The 21,073-nt window shown below is 60.7% G+C and overlaps 1 protein-coding gene across 5 annotated transcripts in view; it reads left to right on the top strand.

The window, feature by feature from the left end:
* Positions 1 to 21,073, top strand: part of SNED1 (sushi, nidogen and EGF like domains 1) — a 70,328-nt gene that overhangs the window by 36,090 nt on the left and 13,165 nt on the right. For 3 of the 5 annotated variants that reach the window (XM_069493834.1, XM_069493256.1, XM_069491879.1), the window contains 10 exons: positions 6,291 to 6,404; positions 6,634 to 6,747; positions 7,295 to 7,408; positions 7,698 to 7,994; positions 8,530 to 8,713; positions 11,698 to 11,810; positions 12,529 to 12,810; positions 14,030 to 14,174; positions 14,246 to 14,328; positions 16,608 to 17,574. In XM_069493834.1, coding sequence (XP_069349935.1) covers positions 6,291 to 6,404; positions 6,634 to 6,747; positions 7,295 to 7,408; positions 7,698 to 7,994; positions 8,530 to 8,713; positions 11,698 to 11,810; positions 12,529 to 12,810; positions 14,030 to 14,174; positions 14,246 to 14,328; positions 16,608 to 17,170 — 2,009 coding nt within the window. In that variant the 3' untranslated portion in view covers positions 17,171 to 17,574. Of the gene's footprint in view, positions 1 to 5,556; positions 5,645 to 6,270; positions 6,405 to 6,633; positions 6,748 to 7,294; positions 7,409 to 7,697; positions 7,995 to 8,529; positions 8,714 to 11,697; positions 11,811 to 12,528; positions 12,811 to 14,029; positions 14,329 to 16,607; positions 17,575 to 21,073 lie in introns of those variants that run through there. The other 2 variants (XM_069492566.1, XM_069494615.1) reach the window with 2 other exon arrangements.

The following is a 21,073-nucleotide window of genomic DNA, read 5'->3' as shown; positions in this document are numbered from 1 at the left end:
AGATTCTAGAACTGAAAATATATCTGAAATGACGAATAAATTGGATAGGCCTAACAGAATGGATCCAGCAGAAGAAAAAAACATTACAGAACGCAAAACACGAGACAACAGAGTTATCTAAACTGCAGATCAAAGAAAAAATCAATTTTAAAATGAATTGTGAATAAATGAACTTTTGAGAAACAGAACAGAGCGTCAGAGATGGGTGGGACGATACTAACAGGCAAGTGGGCACATAACGAGTCCTAGAAGCAGAGGACAGAAGGGGCAAAAGAAGTATTTGAAGACCATTTTCTAAAAATGATGCATGAACCCACAAATCCAAGAAGTTCAGCAAATTCTAAACAGGATAAATACTGGAATAAACAAATTTAAGACCTAAAAATTTTTATTCAGTCAAATTGTTATTCAAATATGAGAGCATCATAAACGATATCCTCATGCAAACACAGCTTCAGAAGCTTAGCAAAAAAAGCGTCCTTTTTTGGGAGGGAGTACTCAGGTAATAAGACAAACCCGGATAAGAGAAAGGAGAGTTATCAAACACCGCAGTAAGGTTGTCACTATCTAAAAGGAGGAAAAAAATCAGAAAAAAGTGGCAAATACTAAGATTTAAAAGAATTATGTTAGGAAAAAATACAGACAAATATGAATGGACTAAACTCTCCAGATAAAAGATGGTCAGATTTATTACAAAGTAAAACAAACGATATATGCTCTTATAAGAGACACTCCTAAAACACAGGGACGTAAAAAGACTGGACGTGACAGTCAGAGAAACATCTAGGTGCCTCCAGGCCAGAACAGAGCGGTGCGGCAGCTGCGGCAGCACCGGGAGAAAGGCCGCAAGGCACGGGCGTCACGGGGGACGAAGAGGGTCTCTCCATCATAACTGGTTCAGTTCACCAGAAGACACAATCGCATAAATATTCAGGCATCTAGAACATACTCCCAATATATGTCAAGCGAAAATTATTAATAATAAACTGTAGGATGGAACTGACATTCCCCATAACACTGGGAGATTCTAAACCAGCTCTCTCAATTAATGGCAGGTTAAGGAGCCCAGAAAATCAGTAAAGAGAGAGAAGATTTGAACAATATAGTCAACACTTTGAGCTAATTCATTCTCTGAACACAAAGAAGTTTTTAATAACAAGAAGATATATTTTTAAATCTGCATGCAGATGTCAGATATATTTTAAGATATTTTGAAATAGCTCAAGCTCATGGGTCAAAGAAGAAATCATAATGGACAGCTGAAAATATTTTTAACTGATTAACAATAGAAATTTTATGTATCAAAACTTGTGTGATGCAGCCAAAGCTTCACGAGAAATTCACAGCCTGATACCCATGATTGAAAAGAAGAAAATTTCAAAATTTACGAACTAAATATCTGACTTCAGGAGTTAGGAAAAGAATAACAAATGGTACTAAAGACAGTAGAAGGAAAGAAGCAATAAAGGTAAAAGCTATAATTAATGAAACAGAAATCGAAGATACAAAAGAAAAGATAGGCTGAGTGCGGTGGCTCACGCCTGTAATCCCAGCACTCTGGGAGGCTGAGGCAGGAGGATCCCTCGAGCCCAGGAGTTGAGGCTGCTGTGAGCTGCGATGACGCCACTGCTCTCCAGCCAGGGTGACAGAGGGAGACCCTGCTTCAGAAAATAAAACATCAACAACAACAACAACAAAAACCAGCATAAAAAAAAAGAAAAAAGAAAGCCAAAATTAGTTCTTTAAGAAGCCTAATAAAATGGACAAATGTCTATGAAGACTGATCAAGAAAAACAAAGAACACAAAAATCTTCATGAATGAAAAAGGTGATACAACCGTAGACACAGCAGAGGCTGAGAAGATGGTAAGGGAGCACTATTAGCTGTGCTATATAAATAAACTTGAAATCTTAGGATAAATGGACATAATCACAGAAAAATATGACTAACAAAAATGCCTCAAGGAAATATAGAACACCTACATAGTCCTATGACTATTTAAATTGAAGCAGTAGTTAAAATATTTTCCCACAAAGAAATACCAGGCCCAAACAATTTTATGGGTAAATTCTACCAAACTGCCAAGAAACGGTTCACTGCAGTATTACACAGACGTTACAGAGAGAATAATGTAAATACGTGCCCACCCACTCCATGAGGCCAACACAACATCGACACCGAAACCCAATATGGACAGCAGGGAAGGGAAAACTATGGGTCTGTTAAACATATGAAGATAGATGCAAAAATTCAATAGTCTGCCACGACTGTATACACCATTATCAAGTCATGTTGTTGCAAGGGTAGTCTGATATTAGAAAAATCTGCTACATTAACCAATTAGAGAAAAATCATAAGAATCTCAATGAATGCACCACAAGCATTTGGCAAAATTCATACGCAGTACGCAATAAAAAAGTACTTTCTTGTCCATACTAAAGTAGCATGATATACACACCTCTAGTACCACGCGGTGCAAAATGAAATGGGCTTTATTGGAGGAAAAACTCAAAAGAGAAGCCGCAGAGCGCACACAGCCCCCGGCGTGTTGGTTATCCGGAGCGGCGGGCCCACGGCCGTGCCCCGCGCACCTCAGCCCCCGCGGCGCGGTCACGGGGGCGGAACAAGCTGCGAGCGGAGACCGTGCGACAGGCGTTTCCTGAGCCTCCCTGGCAGGACGAGGGTCCGGAATTCAACTGTTCTGTGGGACGGACGCAGACGGACGGGCTGAGCCACCAACAAAGGAAAGTAGCTCCTGAGACCCCTTGCTGTGCTGCCCTCAGCCCGAGTGAGGGCCACCTGGGTGGAGAGCCGGTCCCGAGACTGGAGACGAGGGCGCCCGGTTGTCGCTAGGGCTAGTCTGTACGTTGCGAGTACCGGTCAGTGCAGTGAGAAAAAGAAACCAAAGTCACGAAAACGGGAAAGGAAGGAGTAAAAATGTCAGTGTTTACAGCGGATACGATCGTCTTTAAGCTGCAGGCAAACTGCGGAACATGGCAGGAGACGTAACATGTTTAGTGAACACAGACGGTAACAAAGTTAATGGCGTGTTTGCATGTCAGCAACAGGTAGAACATGTGATTGTGACGTAAGACAGACGGACACAGAGAAAGATCAATGAAACCGAAAGTGGCTTCCTTGGCGAGATCAGTGGCATCGATAAGCCCTGGCCAGCCTGGAGAGGAAAGACAGCAAGGTCAGCAGTATCAGGACAGTGGGGACCCTACTTCCTCTCTGAAGTGGAGTTTTTACACAGTAAAGATCCTGCCAGCATCTAAAGGACGAGAAATTCTGAGAAATGTCTTGGTAGGCAAAAAATTATTTTTTTAAAAAAAGAAAGGACAAGAGAATGTTACGAACAGCTTTAGGCCGACACATCCGACAACCTGGAGGAAAAGGAGACCTTGACAGACGCAGGTCACTGGAACGGACACGGGAATCGACAGAGACGCAGGCAGCCTTCTCACCCCTCAGAGAAGTCTGTGTGTGTTGGAAAGGAGGCAGGAAGGCGACCCACTGTGCCCAGAGGCGCCCACGGAGACGCTGCCGAACGAGCCGAGAACCAGCGAGTGGATTCAGCAGGTCCCACCGTGCCCAGAGGCGCCCACGGAGACGCTGCCGAACGAGCCGAGAACCAGCGAGTGGATTCAGCAGGTCCCACCGTGCCCAGAGGCGCCCACGGAGACGCTGCCGAACGAGCCGAGAACCAGCGAGTGGATTCAGCAGGTCCCACCGTGCCCAGAGGCGCCCACGGAGACGCTGCCGAACGAGCCGAGAACCAGCGAGTGGATTCAGCAGGTCCCACCGTGCACAGAGGCGCCCACGGAGACGCTGCCGAACGAGCCGAGAACCAGCGAGTGGATTCAGCAGGTCCCACCACGCAAAGAGGCGCCCACGGAGACGCTGCCGAACGAGCCGAGAACCAGCGAGTGGATTCAGCAGGTCCCAGGCTACACAGGCAACAGGCGGGGCCGGTTCTCGTGCCTGTTCTAGCAGGGAACCCCGAGAAAGTGGAACGAAACAGCATCTCGTACAATCCACCAGAAGCATGGTAAGCTCTTCAGGGTGTAAAATGAATTATTAATATGAACCTAAGTGTAAAAGCTAAAACTATAAACGTCTAAAAGAAAGCACAGGAGAAAACATTCACGGCAGCAGGACTGCAAGGGTCATGCGCTGGGAAAGACGCTGCGTCCATGCCCTGCTTCTCACAGCCGGTCAGTCCAGATGGATCAAGGACTTCAGTTTCCTAGAACGATGTGATTTTGTGTGGAAAATACAGGTCAGTATCTTTTTGACCCTGGGGTCGTGAAAGACTCCTTAAGCCACAGAGGGCACTGTACGAGGATCAGGGGACAAACTTAAATCCATAAACTGTAAAGAGGAAAGTGAAACGTAAGCTACAGACCGGGAGAAGTTGTCTGTCCTCTCAAGACTGTATGAAGAACCCGGAGAAATCACTAAGAAAAGAGTAACGTTTCAGGGAGGGGAGACACGCCCGCCTCGCTGGGGACGGGAGCCGCCCGCGCCGGCTGGAAGCCTCTGCCGGTGAGAACGGGGACCGACAGGCTGCTCCGCAGCCGCAGGCGGGTGTGAACCGGTGTGAGCACCTCGACATGGATTCGGCGACTTGCCCGTTGAGACGACCATTTGTATCACCTGTGTCCCGGAATCCCACTTCTAGGCACGAAAAGAAACACCCGCGCGCGTAGGCCCGGAGACAGGGCAGGGAGGATGTGCACAGCACCTTTTTTAGTAACAGTGAAAAGTTGGAACCAACCCAAGTGCCCAGCGGCAAGACTGGATGAGGCGCGACGTGGCCGCACTATGTGATATCAGACAGCAGTGAGAATCGGCGAACCGCGGTGACACACGGTGACACGGAGGTCCCTTAAAATGCTGTGTGAGAGAAGAGAACGTACATCACAACATCCTATCAATAAAGTTCATAAGCAACAAAAACAAAGCCGAGTATGATTCATGCAGGCGCGAAGTTTGCACCTGGCAGAGGGGAGGGCGTGGGCCAGCAGAGCCCGGGGCAGCCCAGGGCGAGCGCCAGACCAGGTGTCCTTGAGTTATTACCAGTTATTTACTTCTTAAAAATTAAAATTAAACTTTCCTAAAATTAAACATTTAAATTCAGGAGCACAACTTCCAGTTTAAAAGAAACCTGTGGTGAATCTTTTAAAACCAAGTATGTCCCCAAATGTACTGGTTTCTTACAAGATTATTAAATATAGAAATGGAAAGAGTGGGTATAAGACGTTTTCTGCCAAGGCTCAGAGGCCTTGGAGCCTGTCCCCCTGAAAGCCATCGGAACCAAGTCCCCCAGTGTCTCTGTGAGCCTCACGCCCGGTCACGGCACAGACACCGCCAGGCACGGAGCCCCGGGGCCACCGTCCTGCCCCTCCCTCCACGGAGAGCCGGCCCTGGTGTCCGGCTTCTCCAAGCACCAGGGGATATCGCAGAATTCCGTCTGGCTCCTCAAAACTAATTATGTCCATCTTACTCTGGCTTAGTAACAGCCACACTGCTTCATTCTTGGGGTGCCCCAAGAAACTGGTGCGTGCCAGTCTCAGCTGTGCCTGCCTGGGGGCTCCTGCCAGGACCCTGCCGCCGGGTCCCTGTGCGTCTGCCCCTCCTAGCTGGCCCCCACGGGGGCGGCAGCTCCAGTGGCCTGGCCACACTCCTGAAGGCACTGGGTCCCCCGGCCATGGTCACCTTGCTCCAGCCGCTCTTCTCCCTGGACAGGTCTGTGTCTGGACGCCAGGTCGGCCCTGCTTGTGCTCTCAGACCCCTGCCAGCCCTGACACCCGGACAGAGATTTACAAACATCTCTGCGTCCACCTTCCCAGGAGACTGAGAGCTCAGCTGAGAGACACTGACCTGGCCTCAGACGCTGGCCTCGGGGGCAGAGCAGGTGGGCCACAGAGAGGGCAGGTCGCAGCCTCTGACACCAGGCCCGGCGGTGCCAGCCGACAGAGGGACAGCACTGCCCAGCATGCCAGGGACGAGCCCTCTGTAGGGCCTGAGCCCGGAGACAGACACCAGCGCCGGGAGGGCAGGGCCTGGGGACCCCCAGCAGGAGCAGCCTGGGGTGGGGGCTCTGCAGGGGGGCAGCGGAGGGGGCGCGTCCCCCAGGAGGAGCAGGGGTGGGGCTGGGGGAGGAAGAGGCCCACAGGCACAGCGGCGACCCCAGGGCACGGGTGGCTGGAGCCTCAGGGAGGGCACAGGACCCCGGCGGGCGCAGGAGCCGCCGACCTGAGCCAGCGACGCCTTCCTCTGTGCAGAGACGGACGAGTGCCAGGCGCAGCCCTGCGGGAACGGAGGCTCCTGCAGGGACCTCCCAGGGGCCTACGTCTGCCAGTGCCCGGCAGGCTTCGTTGGCGTCCACTGCGAAACAGGTAGAGGCCCCTCCCACAGGTCCTCTCGTGCAGAGCCTGGGCCACTCGGGGACCAGGGCTGGGTGGGTCCCCACGTCCCCTGCTGGACGGGCCACCTGGGGAGAGGAGGGCCAGGGCTGCCTGCTGCCCCTCCCCTCTGCCCCACTCGCCCCTCTCCCTCCTCCCGCTGTCCTCTGCTCCGTCCCCCAGACCCCCTCGCGGTGGGGCCCACTCTCTGGGTGTTCTGCAGAGGTGGACGCCTGCGACTCCAGCCCCTGCCAGCACGGGGGCCGCTGCGAGAACGGCGGCGGGGCCTACCTGTGCGTCTGCCCCGAGGGCTTCTTCGGCTACCACTGTGAGACAGGTAGGCGCAGGCCTCCCGCACGGCCGGGCCCTGCGGCCTCCCCCAGAGGGCCCCTCCCCAGCCCTCAGCCCATGGCCTCCACCCCAGTCTGCCTGGTGCCCTGACAGTGCTCTCCGGGCACCCCCCTCCCGACAGCCCCACCCCACCCGAGCACACACCGCTGTGGCCCCCGTCTCCCCGCACGGCCCTGCTGTCCCTTCCTTCTGGAATACCGTCCCCTCCTGAAGAGGCCTCCCTGACCCACCGCACCACCGTCCCCTTCACGGTGCTCTGGGTCTCTGCAGCCGCCTCCTGCCCCACCTGCCACCCAGTCTCCCCTCCCAGGACAAGAGCATCACAGGTGGTGGCCTAACCTGCCTCGGTCACGCGTCCCCACCCCAAGGGTGGGCCTGGCCGCAGCACTCGCTGTGTAGGCTGCACGGGGGTGGCGAGGGTGGCGAAGCTGTGGGAGGCAGGAGCTGCCGTGGGACCCCCGGCCCCCCATGCAGAAGGACTCCGTGCCCAGGAGCAAGGGCCGGGCGCTCACTGATGCTCTCCCTGCCCGCAGTGGGGGACCCCTGCTTCTCCAGCCCCTGTGGGGGCCACGGCTACTGCCTGGCCAGCAACGGGTCCCACAGCTGCACCTGCAAGGTGGGCTACACAGGCAAGGACTGCACCAAAGGTGAGGGCGAGGGTGTCTGCCGTGGGGGTGGCAGGGCACCCTCCTTCCCCAGGGCCTGGCGGCCCCTGGGGGCAGGTGTCCAGGCAGGTGCCTATCAGGGCTCCTTACCTGCGACACAGGGAGGGGACATGGTTCCAAGCTGCACGCAGCACCCGTCTCGCGTGGGGAAGTGTGAACTCCAGGGAGTGTGCCAGGCCCGGAGCCCAGCCCACACGCCTGGCAGGGGCTGGGCACGCGTGGCCGACAGCTGACCACGCCCCTCCCCTGTGTTTTGACCCAAACCCTGAAGAGCTCTTCCCGCCAACTGCTCTCACGGTGGAGAGGGTGGAGGAGACGGGGGTCTCCATCTCCTGGCGCCCTCCCAACGGCCCGGCTGCCAGGCAGGTGCTCGATGGCTATGCGGTCACCTACGTCTCTGCCGACGGCTCCTACCGCCGCACGGACTTCGTGGACAGGAGCCGCTCCTCGCACCAGCTGCGGGCCCTGGCGCCGGGCAGGGCCTACAACATCTCCATCTTCTCCGTCAAGCGCAACGCCAACAACCAGAACGACATCAGCAGGCCGGCCGTGCTGCTCACCCGCACACGTGAGTGCCCGCCTCGCCACGGCCACCCTGCCCCAACACCTGTGTCCCAAGGACCGCTGGACAGGAGCCCTGGCCGCCCCGAGGGGTAGGACGGACGTTCGCCTGTGCGCTCGCGTGTGGCCGAGGCTGCTGGGCTGGCGGCCCTGGCGCTGCGGACAGAGCCTGGGGACACAGAGCGCGTCTTCCTGGGGAGTGCGGTAACAGGTGTGGGAGCTCACAGGTGTAAGACGCAGGCAGGACGAGCGCAGAGAGTGAGAGTGGCGGGACGGCAGGGGAGGGTGGCCGGTGAGGCAGGAGGCAGGCTGCCCCGGGAGCGCAGAACAGCTCAGCTGTTAGGTTCTGTCGGGTCCAAACAGTCAGCCCTCTGCAGCTGTCACCCCTGGAGCAGAGTCCCTGCTGAGCAGCTGACGGACACACTCTGTGAGCCGAGGCTGCCCCGTCCCCTCCAGTCTCCCACGCCTGGCCTTCTCGCGAGCCCCCCACTCCCCGGGAGCAAGGAGGGGCTGGCACCGACTGAGCAGCCTGTTGCCCCCAGGACCCCGCCCTGTTGAGACTGTGGAGGTCACCAACGTGACGGCCAGCACCATCTCGGTGCAGTGGGTGCTGCACCGGATCCAGCACGCCTCCGTCAGCAGGGTCCGCGTGTCCATCCACCACCCTGAGGCCTCCCAGCACCAGTCCACGGACGTGGACAGGAGTGTGGACAGGTTCACGTTTGGGTAAGAGGAGAAGCCCACAGCTCAGGGCCTGCGAGGGGACGAGCAGGGTCTGGGGACGCGGGGGCCGAGGTCCAGGGTGTGTTCTGCGTGTGTTCCCGGTGTACCTGCTCCTCCTCCTTGGGTGGAGGTGGGGTCCAGGATGAGCCAGCCTTGGCCCCAGGCGGACTTGGTTCCCGGGTCTCACTCCCGCCTCGCCCAGTCTCGGGGCCACCGTGAGGAGCAGGTGCCTTGGTAGGAAGAGCAGGAAGCTCTGACGATCGGGGACAGCACCTCCCGCACAGACGCCGGGAGAGTGACTTGGCCACCGAGAGCGTGGGCCAGGGAGGCTGGCAGGGGACAGCCCAAGGTGCATTTGGGGTCCCGTGAGGGCGCCCGTGTGCCGGTCACCAGCCAGAGGGAAACTCCAGAGTCCTGCGCAGAGCAGGGGAGACGCTGGGAGGGACGACGCCAGCCTGGGTGGGTGGCCTTGGCCTCAGTCGCCTGGTGGCTTCTCGGGCCTGCACAGGAAACAGCCCCTGCTCAGGGAGATTCCGTCAAAGCACACGTGCCTCTGACAACAGCCGCGCAGGTCAGCTCAGTGGGGACATCTCAGCCGTGCCCAGCTCAGAGCGGTCACCAGTCACGGTCCCCGAGGGCTTCTGGACGCCGGGCACTGCAGGGGGGCCGGGGTTCAGCCCCCGCGGCCAGGGCCCCCCTCACCCTCCGCATCGTTGAGGCACCTGTGTCCTTCCCACGCGTGTGCTCCTCCGCATGTGCTCCCACGCGTGTGCTCCCGCGCTCCACGGACGGGCAGCCGTTCTTTGTCTTTCGGCTCTTGAATTTCTCCTGGTTTCTCTTCAGGCTTTCTGTCTCTGCAGCGACACTTCCCTGTTGTTCAGGGATTGTTTTCTTGGCTTTCTCCACATTCTGCTTCCATCCGCTGCACACCCTTAAGACGGGTCTGGTGGCTCTGCCAGCCGTCCTTGCAGGCAGCTTCTGCTGATTTCTTTTCTTCCTTTGAAGGGGCCGTATTTTACTCTTTCTTTGATGTCTTGTGATTTTTTGTGCAAAACTGGGCATTTGGACAGAATAACGTAGTAACTCGGAGCTCAGACTCCCCCCTCCGTCTTGGTGGGTTTGGACGCTGTGGGCTGTCTCCGTGCCAAGCACCAGCCGCAGGCGTAAACCCAGGGTCTCGCTGGCCTTTCCTGCACACGCCGCACGTCAGACTTCTGCCCGGATATGTGCCTGTTTTTGAATGTCTAGTCTTTGCTCCCCGACTTCCAAAAGGGGAAAAAGAAAAAAACAGAGGGTGCCGGGAAGGGGTCCCACCCTTGAGATGCCCTGGCAGTCACTCAGCAGGAGGGAGGGACCGTGGCCTGGGCCGCCACCCCTGATGTCGGAGGGCAGGCCCTCTGCCCACCCTGGCCCCTGCTGTGCTGACGGCCGAAACTGGGAGAAGGGAACCGCCGCTGACCTAGGCAGCCGCCAGCTCCACAGACCACAGAGCTCTCGGACCGTCACGCAGACAGATTGCGCTGTGCAGCCGTTGTCGGTGGGGGACGAGCTCGTGCTCCCTGCTCCGCCCCTTCCCAAATCCTCCGCTGTGTTGTTCGAATGTTGCTGTGACTTCCTTTATTTACATCCTAACCGCTTCCAAAGAACAACTTCGGGGGGCTTGTGACAAAAACACAAAGGGGGTCCCAGGTGGTGTTGGCTGTGCCGGGGTCTTCAAGACCCCCCGTGGGAGGTTCTCTAGGACTCCGGGGCTCGGTGCAGGGTCCCACTCACCCCTGACACTTGTCACGGGGGGACGGGGGTGTGGGGGGACAGGGGTGTGGGGGACAGGGGTGCGGGGGGGATGGGGGACGAGGTTGCAGGGGGGACAGGGGTACAGGGGACGGGAGTGCAGGGGGACGGGGGTGCAGGGGGACGGGGGTGCAGGGGGAAGAGGGTGCAGGGGGACAGGGGTGCGGGGGGGATGGGGGACGAGGTTGCAGGGGGGACAGGGGTGCAGGGGACGGGAGTGCGGGGGGACGGGGGTGCGGGGGGATGAGGGTGCAGGGGACAGGAGTGCAGGGGGACGGGGGTGCGGGGGGAAGAGGGTGCGGGGGGAAGAGGGTGCAGGGGGACGGGAGTGCGGGGGGACGGGGGTGCGGGGGGAAGAGGGTGCGGGGGGACGGGAGTGCAGGGGGACGGGGGTGCGGGGGGAAGAGGGTGCGGGGGGAAGAGGGTGCAGGGGGACGGGGGTGCGGGGGGAAGAGGGTGCGGGGGGAAGAGGGTGCAGGGGGACGGGAGTGCAGGGGGACGGGGGTGCGGGGGGAAGAGGGTGCGGGGGGAAGAGGGTGCAGGGGGCGGGGGTGTGTGGGGGGGAACGGGGGTGCGGGGGGATGGGGATGCAGGGGGGACAGAAGAGGAAAAGCCACACAGCAAAGTCCAGGGGAGGCAGGCGCGAGTCTCCAGAGTCCTCTCCCAGGGAGTCCCCAGGACGCGCTCTGTCCCTAAGCAGTCAGCGGGACGATGTGTGAAGTGCCACCAAGCAGCTCTGTGCCCAGGGCCGTCCGGGGACTCGTGGCACCCGCGTCCTGAACCACACGGTTGGCACCGACAGTTCAGGCGCAGGGAGCCCCCGATCTGTTAGGTGGGGGGAGCCCTCTGAAGTCCCAGCTCCCAGCAGGCCTTTCTCAGGGAGCCCTCTGCCTCGTGTGGCCTGTCCTGCCCAGCGACCTTCTCCACTCGCCCCGTCTGGCCTCTCCTGAACCCAGCCCCTGGCCACACTGCGGCCTCCTCGTCCCTCTCACTGGAATGGACAGACCGTGGAGTGATTTCCCACCCTGGGGGCACATGGTCTGAGGGCCACAAATCTGTCCCTTGTGGAGGTGGCCCGGGCCACCAGCAGTAGAATGACACACACTCGTGGCCACATCCTGCTTGAGGGAGCCGCGGTGCAGCAGTGAGTGAGACACAGGCCCCCAGACGTGTGTCCTCCCCTCCCCTCCCCGCAGGGCCCTGCTGCCGGGAAGGAGATACACCGTCCAGGTGACCACCCTCAGCGGGCTCAGCGGAGAGGGGCAGCCCACCGAGAGCCTGGCCACCACGCCAGTGCACGTGTGGACCCGTAAGTGGGGCGCGTGGTCCCTGGCTCGCGCGGGGCCTTCTAAACGGTCTGACCTCCGGCGTCCCTCAGTCCTCCCCAAAGTGTCCTCGACACTAGAAACCCAGCCCTGAGGTCCCGGAAGGCTCCTCCCTGGGACGGCCGGGCAGCAGCTGTGCTGGGCCAGTCTGGATCCTTCCGGTGGGGACAGTTGTCTGTGGTTGGCCTCAGCACCCAAGGCTCAGCGCACCCCCTGCGAACAGGGACCAAGGGCCGGAGGTGCCCCCACTGCCCAGGGCCTGGGACAGGCGACAGCCCACTGGAGCTGCGCCCACACCCCCACCCAGCGCAGGGAAGGGGAGGGAGGAGCGAGGCCTGAGCGGGAACGTGCCAGCTGGCGATGGCTGTGCCCTGCCGGCCCTCGGACACAGCCTGCCGGGGACGGCGTGTGAAAGGCCGTGGGGCAGGGGCTCCGCTCCAGGTGCCCTTGAAAGTGCCACAGGTGAGGGTGCTGACGGACGGGCCAAACTGGGGGCTTCGCTGGGTGAATCCAAACCTGGGAGAGGGCGCCGCCCGGGGCAGGACGGAGGTGCCCCGTGCAGCACGCCCTCACGGCTGCAAACCGCTACACGCTGTTGCTTAGGCCCGTACCGAGCCTCCAAGGAGGCCTGAGCAGCCGCGTCGGATCCTTAAACTGTGTCCCCTCTTCACCTCCTGCCCCCGCGCCCCGTGCCTTGTCCAGGGCCCCTGCCTCCTGCAAACCTGACCGCCACCCGCGTCACGGCCACCTCTGCCCACGTGGTCTGGGACGCCCCCACGCCAGGCACCCTGCTGGAGGCCTATGTCATCAATGTGACCACCAGCCAGAGCACCAAGAGCCGCTACGTCCCCAACGGGAAGCTGGCGTCCTACACAGTGCGCGACCTGCTGCCAGGGCGGCGGTACCGGCTATCAGTGACGGCCGTGCAGAGCGCGGAGCACGGCCAGCTGCACAGCGAGCCCGCCCACCTCTACATCGTCACCTGTGAGCGCTGCGCCCGGGGCCCCGGGGCAGGGTGGGGACGGGCGTCCGGCCAGGGCTCCCGACTGCTTGGGACTGACCTGGCCATGCAGGGGCCTGTGGGCCACCAGCAGGGCAGCAGCGCGACTGCCATCCTTGGGGTGTGGCGTCCTTGTCCGGGAGAGGTGGGTCGTCCTGCTGCATCCAGAGCCCTCACCTGGCGCAGGCCACGCTGTCCACGGGCCACCAGACAGGCAGCTGGAAACAGGGAGAAGTCCACACACGGGCAGCAGGCTTTTCCGACTGGCGCAGAAAGGAAGGGCTCAGGGACAGGTGGCGGCTTGTGGAGCCTCATCTGGGCCAGGCCCCTTGGTGGACCCCAGACCGGGGGAGCAGTGAGCACAGACACCGCCTGGGATGGTGCCCAGGGCAGCAGCGAGGAGAAGGGCGGAAGTGAGTGGCCTTGTAGCCGCTGACCTCTGAGGGCCTGCGGACGTGAGCGGGGCAGCCAGGCACGCAGAGGCTCCAATGGCCACGCCCGGAACTTGGGTGTGTTCCCAGCGCAGAGGTGGCCCTGCCAGGTGCCACCCGGGTCCTGCACACCCTGCTTCTGTCTTCGAAACTCACAAAAAGGGCTGCAGGAAACGGTGTCTGGGCAGCACAGGGTGCAGAACACGGCCCTGCCGGGCGGGCGGCCGTGGAGCGGGGACAGCTCCCCATGGAGGGCCATGGGCTCCCCCCAGGCTCCCCCGCAAAGCACTGGCGCACAGAGGCCCTCAGGCCCCCTCTGCTCCTGCCAGGTGGAGAGAGCTGGTCACATGACGAGGCCCCAGGGTGACACACGGTGCCTCACCGTCTGGGTGCCAGCGGGGTGGGGGCCTCGGCTGAGGTGTCCAGTCAGGAGAGCCAACGTGCTGGGGGCGGCTGTGTCTCAGGGCAGCCTAGGGCCAGTCCAAGTGCCCCTCGCTGCGGATAGAGAACAAGTCTGGGGTGGGGGGTCTGGGACCCGCCTGGCGACTTCCAGGCGAGGGCATGTCCGTGTCCCTCAGAAGGGCCGTGGTGGTGGCTGGAATGAGCAGGGGTCCTGCTCATCTCCGGGAGCCCCAAACCCCGTGTGTGACCACAGCCACGTGCATACCCGCACCCCAGCACGGCCGAGTGCCCGCAGCCCCCCAGGGCAGCAGAGCAAAGGCAGCCCCCACCCGAGCCGTGTGGCCACTCCCCTCCCCCGCCTGCTCTGCAGCCCCCGGGGACGGCACCCATCGACGCTGGCACCAGGGAGGACACCACCCGCGGGTGCTCAGAAACAGACCGCCCCCGGCGCGCCTGCCGGAGCTGCGCCTCCTGAACGACCACGGCGCCCCCGAGACGCCAACCCAGCCGCCCAGGTACACGCCCCGGCCACCAGCCCGTCCCGGAGGCTGCGCGCGCTGTGGTGACTCTCCCGCCTTCCCCGCAGGTTCTCGGAGCTCGTGGACGGCAGAGGCAGAGTGAGCGCCAGGTTCGGCAGCTCGCCCAGCAGACCGGTCCCCACGCAATCACGTGAGTGCTGCGGCGGCCCCGCCCGACTCAGAGGTCAACCCAAGGCCTCAGCACCACGCTTACCCGGCCCTCGTCCCCAACATCATGAGTGACAAGGCCCTTAAGACCTTGGCTTCAAGACCACCCCAGCGTCCAACGCGGTCTCCGGCCAGGGACCCAGACTCTGGTGGGGCTTGGGGCTCTGGGCCCCAGGCAGCAGCACCAACAGCAGCCGTCCACAGTGCAGTGACAGGCTCATGCACAGCAGCCGTCCGCGGTGGAGGGACAGGCGCGCATGCGGAGCTTCCGTCCGCGGTGCAGGGACGGGCTCATGCACAGCAGCCCTCGGCAGTGGAGGGACGGGCGCGTGCGCAGCAGCCGTCAGCGGTGGAGGGACAGGCTCGTGCACAGCAGCTGTCCGCGGTGGGGGGATGGGCGCGCATGCGGAGCTTCCGTCCGCGGTGGAGGGACAGGCGCGCATGCGGAGCTTCGTCCGCGGTGGAGAGACAGGCGCGCATGCGGAGCTTCCGTCCGCGGTGCAGGGACGGGCTCATGCACAGCAGCCCTCGGCAGTGGAGGGACGGGCGCGTGCGCAGCAGCCGTCAGCGGTGGAGGGACAGGCTCGTGCACAGCAGCCGTCCGCGGTGGGGGGATGGGCGCGCATGCGGAGCTTCCGTCCGCGGTGGAGGGACAGGCGCGCATGCGGAGCTTCGTCCGCGGTGGAGGGACAGGCGCGCATGCGGAGCTTCCGTCCGCGGTGCAGGGACGGGCTCATGCACAGCAGCCCTCGGCAGTGGAGGGACGGGCGCGTGCGCAGCAGCCGTCCACGGTGGAGGGACGGGCGCATGCATAGCAGCCCTCGGCAGTGGAGGGACAGGCTCGTGCACAGCAGCCGTCCGCGGTGGGGGGATGGGCGCCTGCGTAGCAGCCCTCGGCAGTGGAGGGACGGGCGCGTGCGGTGCTGGCACAGCACACAGGAGAAGACGAAAAATAAAGATATGAGAAGTGGGTCCAAGACATTCCGGAAACTTTGCGCGCCACATTAGAACTCCAAGCTTTGTCCCAGGCTGTGGACGGGAGGCCGTGGGGGCCATGTCCTCCCCGCACCAGCAGGACCAGCCGTGCCCACAGCTCCCAGAGGGCAGAGCCCACTCGGAGCTGCCAGTCGGAATCTGCCCTTCAGCAAGGGCTGAGTGACTGCATGCTTGGCGTGGCCCAGGACACGTGTCCCCTTACGCTCAGGGCCACGTTCCACAGGCCTGGGTTCTGGTCCTGCTCAGGCCGAGACTAGCTGGGCCACCTAGGGTGGGCCGCTGGGCCCCCACCCTTGCCAGGAACCACAGGGCACGAGCAACCTCGGTCACTGTCCCTAGCAAGGTCATCCCACAGCACGGGGGCAGATGGGTCAAGACGCCCCCGCCTGGACCCTCCCCCAGATCATCGGGGCATGAGGGTGCGTGCAGGATCTGCAGGCAGCAGCCTCCCCGCGGCTCTGACCTGGAGGCGCCCTGTGCTGGGCAGGAGTGAGGCAGGAAAGGCCAGGTGCCCGTCCTCACAGAATTCCCCGACAGGGAGCCTGGTCTCCAGTTAAATGAATATTTCAACCTTCAAACCTTCCCGGGCAAGGAAGGGAAGGGAAGGGACCGGTGTGCGGCAGGGAGGGTGAGGAGGAGGGGCAGCCCAGGGGTCACCGCCACGTGGCGAGCAGGAGGAAGGGCCCAGGGCCAGGCGTCCGTGGGGACGGGCGGTCGGCTGCCCTCAGGATGCTCAGTGGGGCGCGCGGGGTGAGATCTGGGGTGCAGAGACGGGCTGGTCGGACTCGCAGCCACCAGAGCAGATCCGAGACTCCTAAGGGTGCAGGTGAGAACCCCCCACAGAAGTGACTTGCAGCTGGGGGTGGGGAAGAGCAGGGGTCTGCAGAGTCTGAGGGCAGGTAAGAGAAGAGGGGGCGTCGTAGCCCCCACGAAGCAGGGGCTGGAGGGAGAGGAAAGCAGGGTTTGACCCCGAGACGGGGGAGAAAGAGGCTTCTCAGTAACGCAGGGCCGTGAGCCCAGCCCGGGCAGCTCTGCCGGCCCTTCAGGCGGAAGGCCGGGTCCCTACTGGGGTCAGCGGAAGGGTGAGAGCTGGGCCTCCCCCAGGGGTGTGGGGCCCACAGGTGAGCAGGCACCGCCCCGCGCCCCGCCGGGAGCCAGGCCCCCACGAGGGACGTCCCTGAGGGAGAGAAGCAGCCCGGGAGGGAGCCTGAGGACGGCCCGGCAGGGAGTGGCCGAGCCTCGTGGTCACCACCTGGCTTCCCCTAGAGCCCACAGTCCTGGCGCAGCTGGAGAACATGGAGGAGACCCCCACGCAGGTCAGCCTGGCCCTCCACCTCCCTGAACGCAGTGACAAGGACGTCAACAGTAAGTCAGTGGTGGTGGTGGGGATTTGGGGACTAATCGTTCTTGGGGGCCCCAGAGAGGCAGCAGGAGGCGGGAGGCGGCCGAGCCCCCAGCCTGGGGAGGGTGGAGACAGCGCCACCCACTGTCCCAGGCGGTGGTGGCCAGCAGGCAGGACCTACATAGACCCCCTGTGTCCCCGTGGAGGAGCACGCCCAGGCAGGACGGCGGCTGGGCCCCGTGGATGCCCGGGACACACAGGGCCTGGACTGTATGGTCCGTGCTCCCCTCAAGAGAACCTCGGCCGGCACGTCCCTCAGGGCACCAGGCGCCTGCCCAGCACCTCGGTCAGAGCAGCCAGCAGCTCCGGAGGCATCTCCCCCCGGACAGCGCACGAGGACACGTGTCCTCCCACTAAGTCGACCCCACCCCACCCTTCTCCCTGCCCTGACCCTCGGGCCGGGTCCCTCCGTGAACAGATCTTCTAGGGCCCAGTGGCCCTTTCTCCCGAGTCACACCGCGGACTCAGGTCGGCATCAGCCGTCACCCACCCCCGGGGGCCTGGTAGTTGGCAGAGGTGCGGGTCCCTGAGGGTGGGCTCGCCCGCGAGGCCAGAGGGCACGTGCAGATGTCGGTGCCACGGAACCCCCAGCCCAGCACCCGCTCCCCGAATGAGCCCCGGTCTGCTCTCAGCCTGGGTGAGCCCCGGACGGCTGACGGGGGCGTCGGACGCAGGCAGGGCCGGATTCTCTCAGGGAAGCTGCGGGTCCTTCAGCCTGAAGGCACTCGTGTTGCTTCTGAAGTGAACCGGAACCAACATTTCATCCGATGTTCGCATGACGTCAGCCCCTTAAATGCTGCACGTTCCGTGTTGTGAAACGGGAAGTGGCGGGGCGTGACCCGGCTCCCGGCCTCCTGCGGGGAGGCTGCACAAGCGCTGGCCCGGCCACCGTCACCGAGTGGCGTTGCAGCGACGTTAAGTGATAGCGTGAATAACGGGCTCGAGCGGCCCCGGGCGTGCAGAATCCATCGTGATCTCTGGTTCCTGCCGCACCGTCACGCCGGCTGCCTCTCGTCGCATTAGTCTCGTTACGTAGCCTTTGACAAGCCACGGCCTTTCCCTCTAGAACCGACCCGTGAACTGCAGAGAGCCGCAGCTGACACCTCACTGCCAGGCTCCCTGGCCTCTCCCCGCAGTCAACCACGATCCTGAATTTTGTCTATAATAGAAGGTGGGGAGGGGTGATTTTATCCTACATGTTACATGTGTGTTTGCCTGGACGACATGTGGGTTCTCTCTACTGCGTGAGCTTTCACCCGTGTCTTCACCCAGCGTTCTCGTGCTGAGCCTGGTCCGTGCTGTCGCGCTGCGGCTCGCTCACCCCCGCTGTGGCGTGGAGTCCGTGGGAACTCACTGGCTCTTCCCCTCCGCGTCTGGCTGGTGTGAGCAGAGCTCCACGGGCGTCCTCGCACAGGCTTCCTGGCACGTGTGTGGGCGCAGAAATGCCGGGTCTCAGGATGGGTGAATTCCCAACCACGCGAGAGCGCCAAGTCGCTGTGTAGGTAGTGATGTCAGTCTGCACCCTCAGCACGATCAAGGGATGCAGCTCTCCAGGCTGCCCAGAACTGGCCTTGCCGGGCGCCGGGCCTGCCGGCAGACGGGGCAGCCCACACCGGGGTCCGGCTTTGCAGCTGCGGAGCCCTGATGCGGCCCAGCTTCTTCCCGGTGTCTGCCAGAGGCGTCTGCCCTTCTGTGCTCTCGGTCTTGGTGACTGCCACCCAGGACAGGCAGTTGCCGTCCCCAGGCGACACCGGCCAGGGCAGAGCTCAGGCCACTGTGCTCTGTAACTCTTCCTGGTGTAGGAGCAGCCCCCGCGCCCATCCGCTCCCAAACGGCCTTGGCTGTGTTTCCGTGTGTGTGTCTGAGTGAGTGTGCGACAGACTCAGGACTTAGTGGGGACAGCTGCACGGGGTGGGGGCAGGGGCGGGGGTGCGACAGTGGCAGCTCCTGGGAACCTGCCACCTGCAGCTGTAGGAACGGGGGCTCAGGGCCCAGCAGCAGGGACGGGCGTAAGCATCGGTCACGGTGTCTGCAGCGTGGCTGCCCCGCACACAGGGTGAGGACTGACGGGCTGCGGGTTCCAAACACCTCTGCACACAGCCGTGTTCCGTGGGCTGCTGCGAAATGTCTCTGAACAATTGTGCAGTGTCTAAAATTCACATGGGACTGCAAGGGACCCAGAGTAGCAAGAGTAGAGGAAACAGATAGGAGGACTCACACGTCCCAGGGTCAGAACTTAGTGCGCAGCAGCGGTGACCAGGCAGTGGTGGCACCGGCTCAAGGACGGGCGCTGGATAAGGGGAATGAGCTGAGAGCCAGGAGTGCGCCCACAGCCCTGCGGCCAGCTGACTCTGACGAGGGGCCAGGACCGTCCAGTGGGGAAGGAACAGTCTTCTCTGCGGCGGTGCCGGGACAAGGGCTCAGCACACGCAGAAGAATGAAGCTGGACCCCCCCAATACACAGATCACACGAAGTGCACCAAAGACCTAAATGTCAGGAGCGAAACATCGTGTTAGAAGAAAACGTGAATAAATCTTCATGGCCTTGGATTTGGCAGAGGATTCTTAGATACAAAAAAGTATGAGCAACAGTAACAACAAGATAAACTGCTCTTCATCAAAATTTAAAACTTTTATGCTTCAAAGGACACCATCAAGGAAATGAAAATACAGCCCATGGAATGGGAGGAAATATCTGCCAACCGTGTATCTGATGAGGGACTCGTATCTAGAATATATAAAGAACTCTTACAACTGAGTAATAAAAAGACAACCTAATCTAAAAACAGGCAAAGGACCCAAATAGACCTCGCGGAGGAAGACACACTGCTGGCCGGTGAGCTCCTGGACAGGCGCTTGGCACACGGGTCAGCAGGAAAACACAAACGAGACGCCACGGCGCACCCACGGGACGGCTGGAACCGCAAAGCCCACCCAGTGAGCCTGGGTGAGGACGCGGGAACCGGGACCCTCATCCGCCACCGGCAGGAACGTGAAGTGTGCGGCAGCTTTGGGAAGCACAGACTGGCCGCTCCGCCAGGCCTCAATGACCCAGCCCCGGGCACACGCCCAGGAGCAGTTCACACGTGCACACGGCCCTGTGCACGGACACTCGTGGCAGCGTGACACAGCAGCAAACCGTGGACACCACCACACGGGCATCGGCTGCCGAGTGGAAACCAAGCGCGCCACAGCCACTCCGTGCACGCTGCCGGACCACCGGAGGGAAAGGGACGCAGCGTGCACGCCGGGACACACGTGAACCCTGCAGACGTGCTGAGGGAGAGAGGCCAGTCACGAGAAGCCACACACAACACGACTCCTCCCGTGCGAAAGTCCGGAACAGGCACAGCTACAGCGGCAGGAGCTGGGTTAGGGCTGGGGCGGGTGGGGCGGTGACAGCTACAGGGTACGAGATTCCTTCTGAGGTGACGAAAATGTTCCGGAATTGTGCGACGCACGCACTAGTGAACTGCACACTTTCCCTGGGCAAACTCTGTGATGCAAATGATACCTCAGTAGAGCTGGTTTTAAACAGGAACGTGCGAACGGTATTTTCAGTATGTTGGCTTTTGTGCAGGGAAATGGAGAAGGGAAATGTGAATTTTCTTATATTTAAAAAGAAACCAATGAAACGGTAACTGCATGGGGAAGGAAAGGACAGGGCTTCTCGGAATGTACCAATTGTCTTACAGTTTTGACCTTAGAACCAAGAAAATGTTTATTAAAAGAACAAAAAGAAAAGGCAACACCTAAAAGTTGAAAAGAAATGGAAACAAATGAACCTATTGATCACGCTGACGGTGAAACCATACAGGGAAAGGCGGCCTTTCCAGCAGTTTCCGCAGGAGCAGCCTAACTGCTCGCGGCCAGCGGGTGGGGTCTAAGGATGGAAAGCGTTGCCAAGGAATGGAGCTGTCCTCAGGGAGTGTGATGTCAACACTGACGCCGGTATTGTGATTTTGAAACTAGTACATGTATATTGTAGGATGAAGAAAACAACTATGTTGATGCCCCAAGATTTTCAGCATAAAGAAATAAAAATATAAAATCAAAGAAATTAAAGACCTTGTTTTTTAATTTAATTCTGTTATTTGGACTGGAAATACTGGTATAAACACATGACTTGTCTGCTTTTTAAACACCTCCTTTCCCGGTCCTGTTCCTGAGAAGGCCTGGAGCGGCGAGGCCCCCGTAGCAGTGCGCGCTCTGAGCACCCAGACTGCCAGTCTGGGCTTCGCTCTCACAAAGGAACCGGGATCTTTGGAGAAACGGCTGATTCTGAGACTGAAGCAGGATAAGGACGAAGCAATCCCAGGACGCCCTGTGC

This window comes from Eulemur rufifrons, chromosome 1, assembly GCF_041146395.1.
Source record: "Eulemur rufifrons isolate Redbay chromosome 1, OSU_ERuf_1, whole genome shotgun sequence".
NCBI classification, from domain to species: Eukaryota; Metazoa; Chordata; class Mammalia; order Primates; family Lemuridae; genus Eulemur; species Eulemur rufifrons.
This window is presented reverse-complemented; position numbering and strand designations above follow the sequence as displayed.